Consider the following 23,490-nt stretch of genomic DNA (forward strand, 5'->3'; position numbering starts at 1 on the left):
TGAAGCTGTCTCCATCTAGCAATGAAAAGGAAGGCTGGTTGTAGGAAATACAAGATAGATGCGTGCCTTGGGCTGACTTTCAGTTTGTACTGCTTTTGCTTATAAAACTGATGACCTGAATTCAAGTGGTGGTATTGGAAACCAAACTGTGCAACTGGTTTTCGTTGATTTTTAGTTCTTTGTAGGCTCTGGCAAATGAGACAACCAGAGGGAATACAAAGCAGACGGAGCCCATCTCTTTTCCTAGCGCTTCACAGAAATGTGGAAACAGAGAATAGAGAAAGCGGATGGGCAAAATGGTGATGGTGGGCCCGTATGTGATCTCAGTGTTTGCTTTACACGGGCGCTGGCTAAGGGCGAGCTGTAAGAGGGGTTTAAGGGGCGAGGAGTCAAAGCACGGCCACAGACGAGTGTCAGTGGTCAGAGGAGCTGCTTGGTGCCGATGGCGGAGGGAAGCGTCTCCCGAGGGGACACCCGGGGCTCTGATTTGGACGGGGAATGAAGACCCTCGTGAGGAGCCCCTGCCCGGGGCCCGGCGCGCACCTCGCTCCGAGCTGTTCCCGACGGGCCCGGGGGATCCCTCGGAGCGAGCTCTGGGAGAGACCCCGGCCACGGGCCCAGCGACTGCGCTGTGGGGAGAGGGTGAGTCCGGGGCAGGGCCGGCTGAGGGAGCGGCGGTGTCGGGACCGTGAGCTGGGACGGGGGCGCGCCGGGTGCCGGCGGAGGGGAACGGGGAAAGCGGAGCAAAAAGGGGCGAGGAGCGGTGCCGATGCCTGGCTCGGATTCGGGTTGGGGGTCGGTGCCGGTGTCGGTGCCGTTGTCGATGCCTGGCGTCGATGTCGGTTCCGGGGTCGGTGCCGGGTTCGGGTTAGGTCTGGGTTTGGTGCCGGTGTCGGGCTCGGTGCCGGGCCCGGGGGTCGCGGGGCCGCCCCGTCGCGGCGGCTCCCTCACGGCCGCGGCGGGCGCGCCCCCTGGCGGCGGCGGCCGGCGCGGCGGTCACGTGAGGCGCTCGGGGCCTGGTGCCGCTTCCCCCAGTCAGCGCGGAGCGGCCGAGGCGCAGGCGGGGAACAAGATGGCGGCCGGCGGCGATCCGGAGCGGGGCGCCGGCGATTCGCGTTGAGCCGCGGCCCGCTCGGCCCGGCCCCCCCCCCGCCCCGGCCCCGCGCCCTCCGCGGGGCGCGGAGCTTGCCCGTAGCCGCCTGTCCGGACTCCGAGCGCCCTCCCGAGCCGCCCTTCCCCTCCCTTCCCCCTCGGCCAGCGCCCAGCGATGCGGGGCCGGCGCGGCAGGCCGCCCAAGCAGCAGCAGCCGGCGGCGGCCGCCGCTCCGGCGAGCGCCCCGGCGCCGGCAGGCCCCATCGGCGGGCTGCGCTCCCGGCAGCGCGGCAGCAGCCGCGGCAGGTGGGCGGCCGCGGCCCAGGCGGAGACGGCGGGGCCCAAGCAGAAGGGAGCCGGCGCTGCCCAGGCCTCGTCGCCCGCCGCCGCCGCCTCGCCCAGGGGGGGCGGCAAGAGGAAGGCGGGCGGCGGCGGCAGCAGCACCCCCGGTGGGGGAGGCAGCGGCGGTAAGGGCAGGGGCAGGGCCGGGGCGGCAGGAGCAGGGGGAGGAGGAGGCGCAGGAGGCAGCTGCAACAGCCAAGGCAGGGCTGCCTCGTCCAGGAGGAGCATCAGCAAAGTGGTGTACGACGATCATGAGAGCGAGGAGGAGGAGGAGAGCATGGTGTCCGAGGAGGAGGAGGAGGAGGGAGACCCCGAGGATAACCAGGACTCCGAGGAGGAAGAGGAGGAGATAATGGAGGAGGAGGACGACGACGACTCTGACTACCCCGAAGAGATGGAGGATGAAGACGATGCCAGTTATTGCACTGAGAGCAGCTTCAGGAGCCACAGCACCTACAGCAGCACCCCAGGTAGAGAGTCCGTGGGCGAACTCAAACAAGTCGAGGGCACCCCACATGCTCCCTCTAGGTTGGCAAATACGCTCCGCACTCCCATGCGAGGATGTGAGGGATGCCCGTAAGCGCTCCCAGGGAGAGGGGTATGCAAATAACCGCTGGCAACCCCGGGGACGCGGGGAGCATTGGAAGATGCTCGCAAACGCATGCACGGAGAGGAGCGGGGAGGGCGGGCGGCACTTGCTGGAACAAGGGGATGCTTTGCAAATATTCATGGGGAACCTGGTGACCGCAGAAACGCGCGATCCACCAGGACGTGTTGCAAACAATGTCAGAAGTGTTGTGGAGCATTCACTTTAAATTTAAAAACGAGGGAAACGAGAGGCATGCCTTGCAAAGAGGTCTTTTCAATTAAATACAGGAAAGGCTGGCTTGTGCTTGCAAATACAACTTGATGTTGAAAGGAAAGGAAGCACATGTAAGTTGAAGTGGCTTAAAAAACCAAAAAACTATAAACACCGAGAATTTTCAGGCTCTTGAGGTCAGAGCTATAACTGGATCCAGCATCTACTGGCTTTAAGACAAAAGTAGCTTTCCAAGGAGGGAAATGAGGTGCATTGTTCAAAATGGAGATTGCATTGTTATAGTTTGGGGAAAAGTGCAGAGGGCCTCATTGCAAGGATGTAAACCTAGTTTGAGTTCAACACAAAGATTAAAAGGTGGAGGTTGAGTCAGAGGTCTTGCATTTAAACAGTGCGTTTATCATAAGATACGGCAACCTTTAAAACTCACGTTGGGGTTAAAATTCATTAAACATAATTGTGGGGGGTTTTTTTTTTCATTCTAGTGGAAAAATTGGAAAATTTTAAGGCCTGCATTTCTGTTTGTCCTTAATTGGTTCATTCACCAAGCTTCAAAAATTCTTTTATTTAAACTTAAGCACTTTGAATTTATTTGAACTTGTTCCAGAATGGAATTCAAGCTTAGAAAATTTTATTTTTCTTTTCTTTCCTTTTTTTTTTTTTAAGTCTCTGAACCAAGAGAGTAGTTCAACCTATAGGTAATTTGGACTACAGGATGGCAGACACTACTGTTGTTCCAGTATTTGGCCAGTTTGGAAGGGGGGAGGAACAGGTTGTTGGAGTGAATGCATTGCATCTTAATTAAAAAAGGAATGTAGTTCCGAGTAGAGTAGTTAGCTGATGACTATTTAAAAGGGGGAAGTGCTGGCTGCTAAATGTGTCGTTTGTTTTTATTTTGGTGAGTTAATGATATCAGCTCATTCTGTGACTTCATAATAGTACTTTAAAAAGCTCTGTCTGTCTATATATTTTTTTTAAACTTCATTTTTTTTATGCTTCAGAACCTAAATGAATCAAAATAAGTACATACAGTACTAAATTTATTTAGAGATAATTTTTAGAAGATCTTAGTTTACCTGTTGCAGGAATGTCCTGCAATCAAATTGGAATTTTTTGGATAAAGATTGAGATCTGGCTTCACAGAAGGAAAGCTCGAAAATACTCTCTTGACTTTTAACTCTCCATTTTCTTCTCAGTTGTGATAACTTTCATTTTTATTACTTTTTTAGGAGTGCTTATGTCAGGGAAATAATATTTTTATGATTTTAACTGGCTAGGTCAGAATAATATTTTTTACATGAGCATCCAGATTTCAAATGAGTTCTGCAGAGAATGGGTGTATGCCATTTTTCAAATGTGCTAAGTGTTTTGGCAAATCAGAAGATAGCTCTCTGTGCATTGTTGTACAAGCATAGACAGGTTTTATGTGGTATTTAGGTGTATCAGAAACCATTTTGATAATTTATATGTTTATTTCTGAGTTGGTCAGGATGACTTCACTTAACTTTCTTAAGAGAAGTGTAAGTGTAAGCATTTTTATCCTTAGGTGCTTTGCTCCGTACCGAGTTTTTGAGAGTTAAAACGTTTGTGTTGTTATTTTGGCAATTTACTGGTGGTTCTCATTAGTTCAGTGTTTGCCCAGAGGTCTCCCTCCCTCCTCCTCTCTCCCGGACACGCTCTTGCCTTTCTGCAAGGAAGGTGCAAAGTTTTCACTGGGGCAGCTCCGTCCGTGCCTCATCCTGGCCACACACCTGCTCTGGGAGCCAGGCAGTGCCGGTGGCACTGATGGAAATCTCGCTCCTGGCATCATCAGCAAGAGATGCCGGCCAGAGCAGCACTGTCAGGCAGGGCAGGGCTGTCTCACCAGGATCCCTGCGTCTGACGGGGCACTGAGGAGGTCAGAGCAGGGCAGGGCTGTGGAGTTTGTCTCCCGTGTTCCTCCAGGGGCTCCAGAGCTGTTGGTTGGACTCGGTGCACCCTGAGCCTTAGCTGTGTTTAGATACAGGGGGGGTTATTTCATAGCCCTGTGTTTAGATACAGGGGTTATTTCCTAGCCTTGTCTTGCAGCCAGGCAAAGTGTAACACAGTGACAGAGCTCCTGTGCCGGGCTGGAGGGCTCCAGGGAGCCTCTCCTCCCTTGGCTTGAGCTGGCTCCTGACAGAATTGTGCAGGTTTTACCCGAAGAGATGATGAACAGTTCTTCTCCCCTTACCCTCCAACCACTTCCAGGATGTGCTCTGAGGGGCTGAAGAGTATTTCTGAGAGCTGGCTATTGAATAATTGCCATCCCAGTCAAACTCTCCTGCCAACCAAGCTTTTACACCTAAATTTCATCCCACTTAAATGGGGGACAGACTTGCTACAGTTTTTTCTAACTTACATATAGCAATGAATTAAAAGATCACAGAGCAATGTTTCTGGCCAAGAAAGCCTCAAGTTTTGTGCTCTGGTGGGAAGCTTATGATTTATCTTGAACATAGATGTAGGAGTACTTTCTGCTATAATATGGTAGTAAATTCATATTATTATTATAAAAATATAAAATAATATTATTAAACTATTTAAAGAAGCAGAATCTTAGTAAATATAAAATGCCTGATATACCACTTAGTCATGGTACAGTAAAAACATACTGTGTGAATAGCAATTATTACTTTTTATTCTACTGGGTATAGTTTTGGTAGAGAGATTTTCCCTCTCACCCCTTGCATTTCCAGAAGGTGGATGAACTGTTGGGACAGGTATCCTGTATAACTTGTATCACTAAACATTTTTGCCATTCCCTGTCCAATGTAAATTCCACTTGAGGCTTGTCACTGTTGCATTATAGTTCCTGAGTATTTTTCATATGTTGCAGAATTTTAAGAGGAGGGTTTAATCGGGATGCCTAGAAGTCCTTCAGGTTTTGTTTATTGATTTTGCTTCATCAGAAAACTAGTTTTAGGAAGACCCATGCATCTAGACTTCAGCTGAGATCATCAGTCTTTCAAACAAACAAATACACAATATTTATCTTAAAATACAATAAATAATACTTTTAGTTGGATTTTGCTTGTCTGAGCGTTTGCAGGGATTGAGCACTGCTTCAGTAACCCAGTTACTTCACATGCTTTTATCTTAAGAGTGAAAGGATTTAGCTGGGAACCAGGTGCTGCATTTGGTGTGTCTGTAGTAATTTTTTTATCTGAACACGTTTTCATGCTCTTGAAGAATTGTCTAAGTGGAGACACTGAGATACAACATTAAGATATTCAGCCTCCTTTGTCTGCCGTGGGAGAAGATTTATCAGCCTCCCAAACATCTTACCTGGGGTACCCTCTTCTCTAAATTAAACCTGGCATGCTCTTATTTTACCATTTACTGATCTGCACTTTGATTTGTGCTCTAGGGGGAAGGATCACTAGTTCCTCATGCCGATCTTGGAAAATGTAGGAGACAATTCTTAACAAAGAAAATGTGTAGAAGGCCAAAGGAGTAAATCTGGGGCTGATCTGCTGCATTGACTTGTAAATTGGCAGCTTATCTGAAGAGAGCTTTGTCAGTCATCTCAGAAGCTCTGAGCAGCAAATACCTCGCCCTGATCGAAGTTTGTGTGTTGTAAGAGATAATGTGCTACAATGACTTTATTGGGCAAACTTTTTTTGTAGATCTGCAGTAAAATTCTGTAAGTGCTCATTGTGTTGCATAGGACAGGTGTAAGGTGAATAAATGTGGATTTTAGTAGGTTGGGGCTGGCTCTCAGGGCTCACTAAGGTATTAAATTACTTACAGCTTATCCTGAGTGTGTCCCAAGAAATTGTCTTAACTGTTCCTGAGAATCATTTTGCTTGTGCTGCCTGCGGTTTTGTTGCGTTTTTTCCTTTGCCTGGGTTCTAGGCACAAAAGGGTTGGGTCTCACTCTGAGTCCTTCTCAGAGTGATCTCACCTGCTGCTTGTCTTGTATTTGCATTAGTTTTCCAAATGTTAAAATGATTCCATAGAACATGGGAGGGTTTGTATTCCTGGCTCCTGAGGGAGTGCTGGTGGCCATAATGTTAGGAAATTAAATTCTTAAAAGTGAAATCAGTTGAGAACCCTAGTTTGATTTAAAAGTGTATACTGACAGGTGTGCAGACTGAAAAAGGAAGCAGCCAAAAGTTTTACAGTTTTAAAAGAACATAAAGACCTACTTTTGTACAAGGGAAGGCAGGAGTCAAACTTTACTTGGGAACATGTGTGAGAATTCCTGAGTGTGAGTGCACTCAGGATCTAGTCTAATAACCAGTGATTTTTTCATTTGTTTTCCAACTTCCAAAGCTTTTTTGGTGCTTGGACTGCCTCATTTTTAATGTTTGTTTAGTTTTTAAGTTTTATTTATGGCTGGATTTTTCTTTTCTCCAGACTAAATAAATAAATTTGGGTTAGGTGTGATTACTGCAGAGTAATATTCAAATTGGAGCTGCACCTACAGGTAGTTACAAATGCATCTTAATTCTTTTAGAAAATTTTTCTGGAAGAAACTGTTTGACTGTGAATATTAGAAACATGATTATCATGTTGGCATTTTAAAAGGGAAGAAACTGTTTTGTGAAAGTCAAAGCCTTTAATTTCAGCCCATCCCAAGAAAAATATTTAGATTTTTCTATTTTGGCACTACTTTTCATAATATATTCTTATTTTATGTTGAACTCATTCATTTTACTGCTGTTTTTTCTTTGGTGGAAGCTGAGCAAATGTTCTCCCAAGAGGTTGACTTTTAATTAAAGAACCAGTTTGTTTATTGCTGTGGCAAACATGCAGCTCTATCCAGTTTCTGCATTCTGCTGTGAAAGGAAAGAAAGAACACCCAAAAAAGGTTCTCTTACACATTGTCATCAACTGTTTCCAGTTTTCTCAGTGATATCTAACAAAAACTCCTGTGTTGCTGTACAGTCCCATTTGAAACGTGCCTGGTGCAAAGCAATAATATGGGACAGCAAGTGTGTGTTTATTAAAACCAAACCAAAATAGGAGGGAATTTGAGGGCAGTAAAAAGGCAAAGTTTCCAGAAGGAAGGATAATGTAGGAGAGGGCATCTCCTCTAAGGAGTGCTCGTGCTCCCAGGACATTGTATATAACTGGCAGCTGGTCTTTATGTTGAGAAGTTTTTGCAGTGACTCACCATCTGGAAAACAAAACCAGCCCAGTTCTACTTTACTATAGATGGACTTTCATGTAAGAGAAGTGTGGTTTGACTTGCCTTGTGGAACTTGAAGCCAAAATTTTAATCTTTTTTTGGGGAAAACTGAAAGTCCTTTTTGGGGTCAGTTAGTGGAGTGAGATTGGAGGGGTGGGGGTTTGTTCTGTATTTTCCTCCCTCCTGTGTCAGGTTGCTGAAGTATCTGAAACTCCTTGGTCTCTTTTCTCTCCCCAGTGCTCCTACCAAGCTTATCCTCTCCATGGCAACTGTGAGCAGGAGCTCTGAGCTGGAGAGCCCAAGTGCTCAGAAATGATGGGGAAGGGAAAGTTCTAAGACAAGTGAAATGAGACCAGTTGTGAACTTTCAGATCAAGAGAGACTGGAACCAGTGTTTATTTTTTAGGTCAGACCAATGCAGCCACCACTCTGCCCTGTTTAAACAAGACAGTGGTTCAGAATATTTGTTCTGTAGGACATCCATCCACCAGTCCAGAACCTGAAATATGTTGGGCTGTGTTTGCTGGAGGGGAGGGATGTGTGATATCAGTGAGACAAGGCAAAACTGGATTTTTGTGATTTTTGTTGGCCTACATGTGTAAGGTGATTGAATACAACTAAAGCTGAAGAGCATGAAACTGTGTCCTGGACACTGATGTCTGTAGTTAATTCAGATACTCTGTTTACATAAACCAGCAGATTTGTTAAGGGTGGTTAAAGTAGTTTTAAATTCTCTATTCTCCTGTGGTAAAGAGTAGTTGTGACTTTCCCATTTCCTCTTTCAGTCTGTGAATCAAAGTGGTGACAGGGTTTTTGGTCCTTTTAAACTCTTTTTCATTTCTGAATTCTGAAAGGGTCAGCATTTGAGCCAAGTAGGTTGAGTAGATGCAAATTAAAAAAAAAAAAAGCAATTATTTCGGTTATTAAAGCAAATTCTGATTTTGGGTGTTTAGACTGTTACTTGAGTAACTTTGTTTTATTTCAAATATCATTAGTGTGTTTGCTTAAATATTTGTAATAGAAATTATTTTAGTAGATTATTCTAAGTGTAGACTATAATTATCAGTATCTGATAATTATAATGTGCCATGGAAATAGAATTGTTTACTCTTTAATCTTAATTACAGGCACCTCTTCCACAAGAGAATTCAAAATAGGGACAGGTAACCACTGCAGACTGCTTCAGCACTTGGGGAGAGAGAGCCAGTGAAGGACTTGTGCTAGATAGAAATACAGTGCTCAGACACTCCAGGGGATCTGGATTCTGTCAATATTCCAGCTGTGGCAGCAGGAGGCTATTGGCAAATCAATTTTTTTCCACCAAATAAAGCTATGGCATTTGAGTGGTGTAGAAATGGACATTTTCTGCCTTTGTACTGCCTCAGAGGTGAAATTTGATTCAGAGACTTAGTTAACATGCAGAAACTATCTCAAAGTATCTAATTTGCATATAATAAAACTTTAGTATGTTTTGGGAAACTTCAGTGTGGGTAAATTGAGAGTAGATTTCTTGAATTTAGAGTAATTACATGAAAATTCAGTTTAAAGTCTGGTCAGTCAGGTGGTGGTGCTTAAAGGAGAAGTAACCTGCCAGTGCACCTGCTCTGCAATCCCTTGGTGGTTTTGGAGTTAAACAAAGCAGTGCATACTGCAATTTCTATTTGAAACAAAATTTCCCTGGGGGGCCCAAATCCTTGACAAATGACAGCAAGTTAAAAAAAAGGTTCTCAAATCCTAGTATCTCTTAAATAATTTAAACTAAAGTGTTTGAAGTGGCCAGAGTTCTTTGTGGGGCTGTGGGTTTTTTGTGTCTGCCACTGAATGTTGAATTTAAATATTGGCCTGCTTGCCTCATGAAAAAGAAGATTGTCTTTGAAAGTGAAGAGCTTGAAAAATTGCATATGTTTATTGTAGGGAGATATTTTTCAACATTTGAGGGGTTTTCTGTTGTGTTTATGAGGCACAGTAGGGTAAGCATGGACTGTGGTCTTCAAAAACCCCCACACAGGAGGGGGAAGTGCTCCAGAGCAGGGTGAGCTGTGTGGCTTGTCAGCAGACTGAAAAATCAGCAGTAAAATACCAACATTTCAGCTCAAAAAAAGACTTGTAGCCCTTTGACATCATTGTATATTCCACTGACCTGCACTTTTAATTTCAGTTGTGCAGCCACTTGCAATGTTTCAAGATTTATGAGCAGCTTGGCAAAGAATGTCCATCCTTTTCACTGGAGATTATTAAATTGCTTGGGTTTGTTGGTTTGGGCTTTTGAGGTTTTTTTTAAAGGTGTCTGAATGTTTCTTGAGATCACAGTTGATGTATTGGCCAGTAATACATTTAAGCACAAATTGCTGGGAATTTCTGAATAACCAAATCACACTTTGTGAACTCTCTTCTCAACTTCAAATTCTCTTCATCTCCAGTACAAAGAATATTAATAACAAATTGAAAGTGAAATTGGAAAGAAAAAAAGCCAGCATAGAAAGATTTTAAATGCTGTGCCATCAAGTCTTTCGACAAAAATACAGTTTCTTTCTAAAATATTCTGCATCTTTGAATACTTGCCTTTTTTAGCTCTGGAAAGCAGTTTATATTTAGTTGAGAATTGTTCAGAGCAGTTCAGTGTCCAAAACCAGAAATTATTTGAGCTGTGGTGTGTGGTTTGCAGTGTGGATGGGGAGTGTTGAGGTGCACAGTATCATAATGTGCTGCAACTGCAAGGCCTAACACAAGTGAAGCACACATTTTATAATCCACTCTGCTTTTCCTATTGTCTGTTTTATCACTGCTTTTGAAATTTCTGCTCTTTATACCAAAACAAACAAGAAAATTCAGAATTCACTTTAAGTAGGAGATGGAATGGTGTGACTAATGCAGGCACAGGTTGTATTGTGCTTGCACCAAAGTACAATTCTTTATTATGTTATTATGACACATTTATATCCTGATAACACATTTCTTCTAGATCTGTAATAGCACCCATGTTGCTCCCTTTGTAAGAGGAAGTGTTAGAGATTAACTTTTTCAGAACATATTAGGAATGCCTTGTTTTAAAGTTCTTTTTTTATTCCCCTGTTACTTTCATGTGACAAATCTACAAGTGGCTTTAAATTGCACCAGTAGATGTTTAGATTACATACTAGGAAACTTTGTTTTGCTGAAGGGTTGTAAAGCACTGGAACAGGCTGCTCAGGAAACTGGTGCAGGTCACCACCCCTGGAGAGGTTCTGAGATGTGGTGGTGGGGCTGGGATGGTTGGGCTTGGTCTTGGAGATGTTTCCAACTTTACTGATTCTGTGATTCCATCCCATGCTTATCTCATGGTAAAGAGACATCAGCAAAATTGGTGTTTGGAGTCCATTTTTTTTCTGGCAGTGGTCCTTCACTCTGGTTTACCTTTGTCTAAGGTTACTGGGGGGATTTGTCACTTCTCATTAGTTCAGGTAAAGCAGAGTTAATGTCCTTGGTGCTCTCTTTCTTGAAGGGCTCTTTCATGGCATTACTGTGTGACAGACACATTTTTCTGCTACAGAAAGAATCCTGGTTGATAGCTCTGCTGGCTTTTGTGGTATTTGGACTCTGTGAGGGCCATCAGTGGTTTCAGAGTATCTGTTCTGTGGTGCTGTCCTGCATGGCCAGCCAGGACTGCAGTGTTGAAGGGAGCTTCAGCACCCCAGAGTGGTTTATTGTATGGGCATGGCTACTTTTGCTTTTGGGGTCCTTTAATTAAAGCAGCTGTGGCTTATGCACGTATGATTTTGGGTCATGTTGGTAGAAAAGTTGAGTTTAATCTAGAGAACACTTGCTTTGTGCCTGGCTGTGAACCTCCTTTGTCTTTGTGTGTTTGCCATGATTAAACATTTTCCACTGATTAGTGCAGAGGCATGTTGGAAGACAGTCATAGAAGCATTCCTTCACTTTCCACAGTCAGAACTCAAACTTGGAAAGTTATTTTTATCCACAGATGAGGTTGACCTGTTACTTCTGTAATGGAAACATCTTGCAGTTCATCTTCTATATTGTTTGGGTGTGTAATTAGTTGTACAAGATTTCATTCTTTACCACTGGAAAGGGAGAGCTGTGTCTGGTGCCTTCTTGCCATACCAGTCTAGGGGTTGATTTATTTTTCTGGAATCATTTGTTGTGCATCAAGATGTTTCTTAGAGGTGGCTTTTCTTTCTGGTAACTTTTTTTTCCCCTTTTCAATGCATTAATGTTTTAATGATGGTGTTTCAGATTCAGCAGAGACTGATATAAGACTTATTTTCTGTATTTCTGGGAGTATTGAATGGGTTGGGAGTATTCTGGGAGTAGGATGGGTTGAACAAATGCCACAGAGAACTATTTCCATTTAATGGTAACATCCAAGCTGACTGGAACTCACTTTATCTCTTAATTTCCTTGAACCCGTTTTTGGGGAGGTCTGTTATCTGCAGAATGTGGTTAAGAAATTATGAATGTGAATCTTAAAATTCCAGACTATTGGTTGTGTCACTCTTCAGCGTCAGAACACACAAAGTTTAATAGATGTCCCATTTTAATGAAGTGTGTGTGGGAAATGGCTGCTGTGGATAGCTGCAGTTTTTCTTTGGATTTTCTCTGTGCATGAAGTGTCCTGCTGACACTTGTCTATGGACAGTGGATAATTTTGAATTTTAGTTGTTGACCAGAATCTTAGTGTGCTTAGTAAGAGGACCTAAAACCAGTTTCATCTCAGTTCTTGGATTAAACCTAGATGATAGTTTATGAGATTTTATGAACTTGTTTTTTTCTCTGAAGGGAAATAAGCTTAATGAGTGCACCTAAAAAAACTTTTAACTGATAGCTGAGAAATAGTTGCATGTAGTTGGTTATTTTGATAGAAGATTTAAATATTTCATCTGTCAGGTAGTGTCATTTAAAAAAACATTCCTCTTTTATTTTTCCTTCTGCTTGGCATCAAGGGTAGTGGAATCTAAGCAAAGAAAATGTAGCATCTTATCTAAATTGACATCTGAGACTGAATTAATTATGCTCAGTATCTTTTCTTTTAGGTAGTAAAACAGCTCTTTAGATTAGCTTTTACTGGTAAACTTCATCCTTCTGTAATTTTGCCTCCTCATTCTGTAGATATGGCCCCTGTTTTATTGAAGCATGAGGTTGGGCGGGTTGTTTGTTTTGAGAAATTGAGAATACTTGAAATATTTTCATAAAACATCACATTTACCTTCTGGTTTTGGTTTGTAGGTAGTCACGAGAAACATTCTAGTTAGAATATAGTGGGCAACATGCTTTAGGTTCTCTTTTGTATTTTAATTTTGTTGTAATTGATGTCCTATGACATCAGCTTGAAATGAGCTTTCCTGGATGCCCTTGCTGGATAGGAGAATAAGTTGCAATCATTTAATACAAAATATCTGTTTGGAGCATGATGTTTCAGGTTTAAACTGGTCATGTTAAATAAAAGTGAGAAAAATTATGATTTTGGCTGCAGGAAATGTCTTTCTTTTTAAGTAGTTTAAACAATTGCATTTCTAGATATCATTTTAAAGCTTCAAAATATGTATATTGTATGGGAAATGCAATTCCTGTATGTGTCTAAAGCAATACTTCAGATATCTTGTGGTTTATTTTCATACTGTTAGTTAAAGTATAAGATGATTAGCTGAGTTAACACATTTATGTAACTGTGAAGCTTGTGAAGCCTTAATTTGCATTAGTTCAGAATGTTAACACAGTGATTGATGATAGATGTTCAAACACATTGACCTGTGAGCAGCAAAATTCTTACTGTTGTTTCTTATTGCAGGTAGGAGAAGACAGAGAGCACATCGTCCTCGTTCTCCAATATTGGAAGAAAAAGATATCCCACCCTTGGAGTTTCCTAAATCCTCAGAGGACTTAATGGTGCCTAGTGAGCATATAATGAATGTTATTGCCATCTATGAGGTACTAAGGAACTTTGGCACTGTTTTGCGCCTCTCTCCTTTTCGTTTTGAGGACTTCTGTGCTGCTCTGGTAAGTCAAGAGCAGTGCACACTTATGGCAGAGATGCATATAGTGCTGTTAAAAGCAGTTTTACGTGAAGAAGACACTTCAAATACTACCTTTGGACCTGCTGACCTCAAAGATAGCGTTAATTCCACTTTGTATTTCATAGATGGAATGACGTGGCCAGAGGTTCTGCGGGTATATTGTGAGAGTGACAAGGAATACCATCATGTTCTTCCTTACCAAGAGACAGAGGACTATCCTTATGGACCAGTAGAGAATAAAATCAAAGTTCTGCAGTTCTTAGTGGATCAGTTTCTTACCACAAACATTGCACGTGAGGAGTTAATGTCAGAAGGTGTTATTCAGTACGATGATCATTGTAGGGTTTGTCACAAACTCGGGGATTTGCTTTGCTGTGAGACTTGCTCGGCCGTGTACCACTTGGAGTGTGTGAAGCCCCCCCTGGAGGAGGTGCCCGAAGACGAGTGGCAGTGCGAGGTCTGCGTGGCACATCAGGTGCCTGGGGTGACTGACTGTGTGGCTGAAATCCAAAAAAACAAACCGTACATCCGCCACGAGCCCATCGGCTACGACAGGCACAGGCGGAAATACTGGTTCCTGAACAGGAGGATCATCATGTAAGTGAGCTGATCACTGCATCCAAACTGAACGGTCATGTTGTGGGTTTAATGCATCATCTAAATTGCTGTTGCCATCTTAAACTTGTTCTTTCTTTAGATAAGGCTGTTGCTTGCTGTTTTGTAAGGAGATTACTAAAGACCATGTGAATAATCCATATTTATCCAAAATTAATATTCTCATAATCTATACATAAAAACAGGCTTAATATTAATGTGCCTAAAACTCATGAATGTGAGGCAAAGAAAGGGAATATTAATGAGAACTCCCCAGTTTCTTGTAGAGGTTACTGAAGAGAAGTTTGATTCTTTCTATGATCATATGGTGTGTAGGACACTGCTTGTGGTCTGTCACCTGCTTAAGCAGTGTTTGGCTGCCAGGTTCTGGTGCCAGTTTGATGCTCTGCCTTTGATGCTGAAACTTTCAGAGGCTCTCAGAAGGATTCATTGTTACTAGAAATGCAGAAAATGTTGCATTGAACATTGTTCTGTAGTGCAAAGAAAGTCACCATAGAAAGTTGTGCCTGTCTTTGAGGGATGTACTGTGTGTGTTTCACATAATTTCCTGTTCCTGGTTCGTCTCAAGATGCAAATGTACCTCAAAATATTAATAGGAATCAAACCTTTGCTAGTGAGGGCATTGTGCCCTGGATTTTACCTGAAAAGTTCAATCTGAAATTCATTTTTCACAGGAAAATGGCTGAAGATTGGTTTTGTCATAAAAGACTGTTCTTACCCAATTATTCTCATGATGGAGGAGAAACAATATTTAAGTGAAATTAGTGCTATTGTTAAATTAGGAGAAATAGAGATTTTAGCAGAGCTCTGAAAACACAGAAAGACAGTTTCCTGTTCAATGTTACTGAGAAAATAAACCACAGCTGGGTACCTTAACAGAATTTCATACAAAGCAGGTTACAGTGAATGTTAAGATAGTAGCCAGCGTGTTTAAAAGGGACTGTGAGGTCTGCTGATGGTGTTACATCTTGCAAAGAAGACACTTCTAAGGGCTCATGGTATTCCTTTAAAATGTGGGGCTGTTTCTCTGGGGTATTGTCAGCTGATGCTTTAAGTATTAATTATCTCTGCTCTGTTTCCTGTGTTGTTCTTTCATATTCGTAAAAAAAGAGTCCATGTTTGATCTTTTTTAGTTTCTCTGGGTTATAAATGTCACAGTAATGCCAAGTAACCTTTCAAAGGATACAGGGAATCTTTTATACTCTTCTCTTTTTTTCCCTATATATGTGCTCCGTGTTTATACTCAGTCACATCCTCCACAGTGAGGGGTGGATCATTCAGGTGGTTCACCAGGATGTGATGGGCACCTGAAGCTGTTGATATCCAATTATTCCATGGCTTCATACTGAATTTCCTCCCTTTTGTTTTCAGAAAATGTGTTGAAATTTTGATTTTCACAAAAAGCCTGGTTGTGAAGGACACGTAACTGGGATATTTTTTGCTCTAGTTGCTTGTGATTTAATAACTTAGGGTTACCTTTGCCTTGATTTTGTATCTTCCTCCTCAAACTCTTGAGGAAAATGTTGTTCTAAAGATGGGTTTGTCTTCACTGCTGTCCTGTACTGGCAGAGATCTGGGAATTAACATTAAAAAATCCAGATCACTCAGGAGCTGATTTTGAGATAAATGGGCAGACTTTGTTTCCTCCCTGTATGTAGGCAGATAGGTAATTATTTTTAACCAAACTTGATCTGTGAAACAATGTTTTTTTCCCAGTGAAGTGGAGTATTTGATGTTCAGAAGGTTTTGATACAGGCAGTACTTCAACATACTTCAAACTAAAATGAATCATGCAGGTGCTTCGTGATCCTTTGAAATCTGCACATGTGAGAGTTGTTTCTTTCTAGCACACTGGTAGTAATTTTAACTGCACTTAGAAGAGACATCTTCAAAAGTTAAATGTATTGAGTTTCTAAAAACCAGTATTTTGCATTCCTTTTAGGTGTTCTGTGGGCAAATTATATCATAAGGGGTTAAAAGTAGTATGCAACTTAATTCCAGGGAAATGCAACTTTAATACCTCACATAGACGTTAAGGTTTCACTTTTAAATTCATTAAGCATGCTGTATCGCAAACCCAACTTTTTTCATCTATTTACTTATTTATTTCCATATACACACTGAACAGGATCAAACCACACCTGAGATCTTGGATAACTGAAGGATAACTTAAGGGATAACTGCCAAATTCCAAAACCTGAGATTCGTGAAATTATATTATCATATCAACTTTATTAAAATGAATAGAATATATTCCCTAATGCCATGTGATCAAATGTATCAGAGGAAACTAATAGCTCTAAAAATAATCTGCACAAATACCAATTTGAAATCCTGCCCAGGAGGATTAGAGAACTGAAATCCTAAATTCTTGGTGGTTTTGTTTCTCAAAAGGGTTTTCAGAGCTTTTTACTTCTTCTTCCCTCTCTCCCTTTAAATGTCAGCCTACTGCTGGTTCTACCTTTTAAAGGGTTTTGTAGGCTTGTTCCCTGATACTTTTATTTCCATCACTTGCCTTTTTTAAGCCCATCATTGTGGGTTTATTTCTCTTTTCCACCTCTTCTGTTTTACAGAGATGGAAAAGTGGACACTGAAGGAGTCTCCTCATAAACAAATATCAACAAGATTAAAACAAAAAACAGGCCAAGAGCAAATTAATTCCTGACGTTCTTGTTTCAAGCTGTTTAGAAATTAAGGAGGATGCCTCTGGGTCAATTGCATTTGTTTTACTCGTGAAGATTATTTCTGCAAGTTATTAACTCAGGAAATTTGGGACTTTGACTTGCATTGTCCTTCCAAACTGCTGCAGTGTTTTAACAAGTGTATCTTTATGGAAATACTGAGATGCTTTGGATTTATCAATTATCTGAGAAAGAAGATAATGAAACACTGTTTGGCTTTCATTTTGATAGCAGAAATAGGACACACATTGTTATTCTTGAGTTGTATGGATCTTCCTCGACAGTCAAAAGCAGTTTCAGCTTTTTTTGTCTGCAAGATTTGTCATGCTGTTTGTGTTCTTAGGGGGTCCTCCTCTATTTTCTCTAGTTAATTAACAAGGGTTTGGATCTTCATTTGAATAGATTGTTTTAAACAATTTCCTGAATTCTTCAGTTTCTAACTGTATCATCATGGAATTCAGGAACTATCTGCTACTTAGTACTAAATACTTTGTTATCACCTTACGTGAAAGTTTTCATTATCTTCTACATTGCTTTTATTCAGGTTTTAAACTTGTCTCTGCAGCTTGCCAGTGAATAGTTCCTGGCAGCAAAGGAGGCTGAAAGAGGTAGGAAATAATCATGTGATCCTTTTCTCCCTCCTTGGCCTCACACACTGTGTGTGACTCAGCTGAGTCCCCCTGTCCAGCACCGAGCTGGCAAATCTGTCTGGACTGGCCGAGAGCAGCGCTGGGAGCTGGTCCTTGTGCAGCCTTGGATATTTCCATCTTTTTATGACAGCCCCTCTGATTTCTTCAGAGGGTAAAAGTCGAGTCCCTTTAGTAAACACAAGATGATGTTAAGGGAAAGTTAGCTGGAATTATATAATTGTTAATTTAAGTCTTATCTAAGTTGGCCAAAATGAATTGCATGGAATGATTCCTGCTGTGTGCTCCAAGTCTTCCCCTGGCACACATCTGAGTCTTGGAGAGAAGTCTGGCCAGAGATGAGCTTGGTGTAAGCACACAGACCAACCATTCTGTCTGTGCTTTTTCCAGAGAAAACTTTAATTCCTGAAATTCTCTTGTTAAGGTTGTGATAGTCTTCAGTTCAAAACAAACTTTATGCTCAAACCCTGACATAAATAAAGTAGAAGGGTATTAAAATACTCTTGGGATAACCTCATTGCCTGTTTCTAGAATATTATCTGAGCAGTTCTTTAATGGGCAGGACTCAAACCACACATGGAGAGATCAGCTCCAGGTGCTTTCTGCAGAATACTCTTGGTGGTTTGATGTCTCAGCTCTGCACACTGAGCCTTGGGGTTTACTGGTCTGCAGTACAACAGACCTTTACTGGTGCTGCAGGCTTCTTCTTGAGTTATCCAGGAAAACTGAAAACAGCAGTTAATTGCCTTTCAGTCCAATGGAACCTTGCAAACCCAGACTAGAAAGGGCTGATGGAAGGGAAAAGCCAGATGCTGCTTGTGTTCAGGTGACACACATGCTCACCCTGGCTGCATTAGTGCAGCTGGAGCAGTCTCATATTTGCTGAATGGGGGGAGATACATGAAAATAAGAAAACACTTGGATGGTCACCATGAAAATAGAAGCAATGTGTACAAGATGCTTGTCTGGCACATGGATGCAGGCACAGCCTTTCTTCATGGAGAGATGAGTATATATTGTCAGACTTGATCTCAAAGGTCCTTTTCAGCCAAAGTGACTCTCTCATAAAGTGTTTATATTGTTGCATATCTAGGTCATATAAGAGGATGTATAAATGGCATTATCTCTCTAGCAAATAATCCTGTAACAGCTACAACAGAGGGGTTCAAAATGAAAGATTCAAGTTCCCTTTTTGGTCAGTTCAGAAATAGAGTAATAACAGCATCATATTCTACAGTCACGTTTGCCAGGAGCACAGCAGCCTTACAACTGCTGCTCTTGCACTTGCCATTTCCCTTGGGCACTTGCCAGGGAAAACTCAGAAGGCACCCATTCCCTGTCCTTTTGAGTTAAGCATTTTATTTCATCCTTTTATTTCCTCTCACTGTGTAAAGCCCCGTTCTTGCATTCCCATCTCCCCCTCCATCTTGGTTTTTGGGTGTTTGCCTTTATCTTCCTCTTCTGTGGCTTTTGTTCACCACCACTAATGAAAGTGCTGTCATTCCTATTGTTGTTAGTAAATAACTCTTGGTTTAGAGGAAATGTGGTTTAAACAGTAATTTTTCTTTAACATGGAAGTTTACAGGCCTAGAATATTCCATTGAGTCAAATGATTGTCAGTGTTCAGCTGTTACATTTTGGTGTGTTGTACATGATGGTCTTCCTGAAATCAGCTGTTTTCTGAGAAAACTTGTCAAACTTAACAGGTTGGTGTGGTTAAAACTAATGGAATGTTGGCAGTTTAGAGGAATAAATGGATAAAGCAGAATTAGTTGTTTTTTATGAGCAAAGGCCTTTACAATAGAGATGCAAGCTTCTTTGCAAAACACCAGGTTTTATCATCAAAAACCTAAAGTCTATTCTGTAATAATGCTTGTGACAAGTTAGTAGTTGAATTTTGTGTAATACTGCCTCTATTAACTTCACAACCACCTTATTTCAGTAGTGTTCTGTTTGAGTTACAAATATTAATTGTTTCACAAATACAGAGTGGGAGGCAGTAGAACAACAGTGATCACGTTGCCTTAAGGTTATTTGTCTTTCTGGATCCCTGAAGCCAATTTGTGCCATTTTTAAGATGTAAGCCACGGGCAGGGACCCAGTAGAGAGGAACCTGCAACAAACCCCACAAGGGCAGAGGTTTGACATTTACAGTCAGCTTCCCATTGCTGTCAGCACCCTGGGCTAGGGCTCTCAGTGAGCCACAGGCTTGCAGTGCTGGAACAGGGGGTGCAAGTGCAGCAGGAGTTTAGTTCCTCTGCCCAGGTGAGAGCCAGACTGGGCAATCAGTGGCACCCACACAGTGTGGGGAGCACTGGGATGTGCTGTGGGAATGATGGGCTCATGCCAGCCTGGATCTGGCTCATGCCAGCCTGGATCTGGCTGCTGCTGCTCCCCAGGATGGACCAAGCCGAGCTGAAATCCAGCAGCTGCAGAAATACTCGGAGCATCCTCCCCGTGCTCTGCAGGCTCCAGGAGAGCCTGTTACCTGGGGTATTGGTGGGGCTCCCCTGGGTCTGTGGCCCTGCTGAGGTGCTGTTGGCAGCAGTAATTCTGGGCTCATGGAGTACTGCAGATTAAAAATGTGGAAATCCCTTGATCTTTTCAAAGGGATTGCATTATGACTCATCCCTTACTGGTGCTCTCACAGGTGGATGCTCTCACGTAGGATGCCAATATAAAATATTTTATGAGTGTGACATTCTATACTTCGAATTTTCTGACTGTGTTTTTTCCTGAATATGCTGTCAGAAACTACCATTATGGATTTTCTGGACTTACAAATTGTTTCAGACTTAGTAGTAAATTACCGGTTAAAGAAATAGTAAATAAAATTATAATAAGAATAAACCTTGTTGTCAGATTGGACAAACGAGTTTTAAGGAGACTTCAAAGCTTTCCTGAGGAAGTTGTCATGAGAACTGAGGGGATGAAGAAAGGTAAGGAAACAAGAAAGGAATGTTGATATTAAACTGGGTGCATATGAGCAATGTAGCAATGTGATTTGTTTATTCACACTCAGGTATTGACATTTCATAGTGCTCTGCAGAAAGCAGGTGATAGAAATTTTTGTCGTTTATCCAGATATTTTAAAATATTTTTTAAATACTCCTACAGAGAGGAAGATTCAGAAAGTGAGAAGGATAAGAAAATCTGGTACTACAGCACAAAGATCCAGCTGGCAGAGTTAATTGAATGCCTGGACAAGGATTACTGGGAGGCTGACCTATGCAAAACCCTGGACGAGATGCGTGAAGAAGTTCATCGGCACATGGATGTGACAGAGGACCTTACAAACAAAGCAAGGGGCAGCAACAAGTCTTTCCTTTCTGCAGCAAATGGTAGGAATATTTTGTGTAATGAGAATGGGTGCTGCACTTTGAATCAAATCTGGTTTATCTTACATCAGAAGCAGGATTTATGTCGTGTTATTTGTGCTCCGTGGCTCTGTAGGTGGTTTGTTGTTTCATGCTGACAACATGCTTTATGTCGTAGATGAAATTCTGGACATTATCAGAGCAAGAAAAGGAGAAATAGTGGAAGATAAAAACACAGGAGATGAGGAAGCAGAAAAGGCCAAAAGTGATGTTGATAATGACCAGACAGATGCTGAGAGAGACAAGGAAGAATCTGGAGACCAAGATAAAAGTGAGGAAACGCAGTGTGAGCAAGATGTGGAAAAAGAGAAAACAGAAGGTAAAGAAACTGACTGTGCTTTAACAGCTCCATTGAAGTGACGTGAACCCCCCATTTATTTAAGTGTCGATGCAATACTTTCTTTGTATGATTCTCCTAGATATTTCTGTAATAGGTGATATTTCAGTTCCTTTGTGCTTTGTTGGAGTTGTTCTTGTTGAGTAATTTCACCAACTTTCCTACTTCTATACAGCTGGCTCCTAGATACCCTGCCTTGAGGTACAGGTGGCACTTACAGGTTGTGATCAGCATGTTTGTAGTAAGCCACAATTTTTAACTTTTTCCTACTCACAGTTGGTTTGTTCTTTGATTCTGAGACAATACCATCTCATAGCCAAAAAAAAGAAGGGAACATTTTTCAGCATTATCAAACAAACAAAGCTGCTGAAGTTGCTTTCTATGGATGATGCCAAATGACATCCTAAGGACATCCCTAAAGTTTTGTTGTGCGTTTTACTGTAGAGGCAACAGTCGTTGGGGATAAAAGTAACTCTGTGACCTCCAGCACTGATGACAGCACCACAAATCCTTCTGCAGGAGAGAATAGTTGCTCTGAAGGGAAGGACGCAGTGGGGTGTCAGTCAGAAACCCTTGATAGCAACAACGTGGCAGAGAAGAAGGTGGCATCAGAGCTCCCTCTGGAACTCTCAGGTACAGAAGGCACTGTTACCAATGCCTCTGTAATTTGGGGAATCTGTTTTTCTCTCTGATTTGTCCACTAAAACTGTTCCCAGCGTACATCACTCATGCTGTTTGCTTGCAGTGCCATCCTTTACTGCTACGTTGTCATTATTAACATTTCAGAGTTAATTTTCTTGCAACTAGTGCTTGAAATTTGTGGTCCTCCATGACATTAGCATTTGTTTCCATGCCTTCCAAAGACAACTATGGCTAAGCTTTTTATTTTCTGTTTTCTGTATATTTTATTTTTCCATAGTGATCCGTAATGATTGTTAGCATCCTCTCAAAGTTTATTTCAAATCTAATTTGCTGCTGGCTTGTTTATTATTTTAACCTCTCATTTACTGTGTAAATTACTAACAAAGCATTTTCATTCACAAGAATAAACCATTGCATTGAAATGTCAAGATTAAAATTGTCATGCTGGAAATTTTAAACAGATTTCAGAAGTATAAGCACAAGGGTTATTGTATTTTAACATGTTTTGTTCTGCCATGTCAGTGACTCAAAGGTAATAATATACACTATTTAAAATCAGACAAACTTACTTTTGCTTTAGGAATAAGTGGGAGTTGATTAGGTGTAACATGAAGTATGAGTGTACTATACTAGAATTACTTTATATTGCATTTAGAATTATTCTATTACAGGATTTACTACTTAACTAAATGTTGTTCTAAACAGCTGATCACCGTTAAAATTATCAGGATTTTCTTTTCAGTTTTATTCTCAGTTCTTAAAAGTCTGAACATGTGTGATGTGAACATACTTGGTGTGTTATGTTTTAAAAAGGGGTAGTAAATGTTTTCTCTCCTACAGAAACAGTTCTCTGTGCAGTCACAGTCTGCAGCTTTTCACCTTATGAAAGTCAATGCATCCAAACCTTGTAATAAACTTTCTGAACAAGAGGACAAAATGAAAGCTAAGATTAATCTGTAATCTGCAAGCCTCATAATACACTTTTTAAGTACATAAAGTGTCCTGATGTACGAGACAAAAGCCATATATTTTAGATACATGACCAGATATTTTTGCCAGTTCTCCTATTTTTTATTCCCTTTTAAAGTTAAAATAACTGTGCAAAGATTTAATGGAAAAGATACAGAGTATAATTTTGTTTCAGACATCTTTATGGGTTTGTATTTTATTTTAAAGATTTGCTTATATATTTATCATTATTTATTATACTTTCACAAGTACTTTTCTCCTTCCAAAGCTTCTGAATGAGTTGTATATTCATGGGTTCTTTTTTTATAGGAAAGTGTGTGTGGAGGTTTTTCCTCATGTCTGATTCACTATATTCACTGCAATGTTTGTGTTCTTACTTTGAAATTCAGTTTGAGGCTGTCAGAGAGAGGGAGAGATACTGAACCAGGATCAATGAGGCAGTTATCTCCAAAAGAGGGGGGAAATATGAGTAAAATGCAGAGAGAGATGAGAATGTCTGTTACCATCCTTGTTAAATGCAATTTAGATAATAATCTTTATTAAGAGTCTGGTTTGGATGCTTCCATTCTCCTCCACATAGCAGCCATGGAAACAGGTCAATTTTTCCTCATAGTAAAAAGGGAAGTGGATCAAACAGTGGTGGTCACCCATTTGGCACAGTCAGAAATCAAGATGCATTCAGATTAGGGATCCTCTAAGAATTCCAGAGTATTTATCTGATCCATCCTTCTGCTAGGAGTGAATATTTCACAAAAAACAAGTTTTGTTCTCTCACTCTTCTTAACAACATCAGAATCCCTGATGTT

At 41.5% G+C, this 23,490-nt stretch overlaps 1 protein-coding gene across 10 annotated transcripts in view; it reads left to right on the forward strand.

Moving 5' to 3' along the window:
- Positions 1 to 1,098: 1,098 nt before the first annotated feature.
- The window catches only part of BPTF (bromodomain PHD finger transcription factor), a 52,367-nt gene continuing 29,975 nt past the window's right edge, over positions 1,099 to 23,490 (forward strand). For 8 of the 10 annotated variants that reach the window (XM_084218781.1, XM_084218787.1, XM_084218785.1 and 5 more), the window contains exons 1-5: positions 1,099 to 1,904; positions 13,191 to 14,013; positions 20,477 to 20,700; positions 20,855 to 21,055; positions 21,518 to 21,706. In XM_084218781.1, coding sequence (XP_084074907.1) covers positions 1,268 to 1,904; positions 13,191 to 14,013; positions 20,477 to 20,700; positions 20,855 to 21,055; positions 21,518 to 21,706 — 2,074 coding nt within the window. In that variant the 5' untranslated portion in view covers positions 1,099 to 1,267. The remainder of the gene's footprint in view (positions 1,905 to 13,190; positions 14,014 to 20,476; positions 20,701 to 20,854; positions 21,056 to 21,517; positions 21,707 to 23,490) is intronic. The other 2 variants (XM_084218784.1, XM_084218788.1) reach the window with 2 other exon arrangements.

Source organism: Fringilla coelebs (assembly GCF_963513975.1).
Source record: "Fringilla coelebs genome assembly, chromosome: 19".
In the NCBI taxonomy this organism is placed as follows: Eukaryota; Metazoa; Chordata; class Aves; order Passeriformes; family Fringillidae; genus Fringilla; species Fringilla coelebs.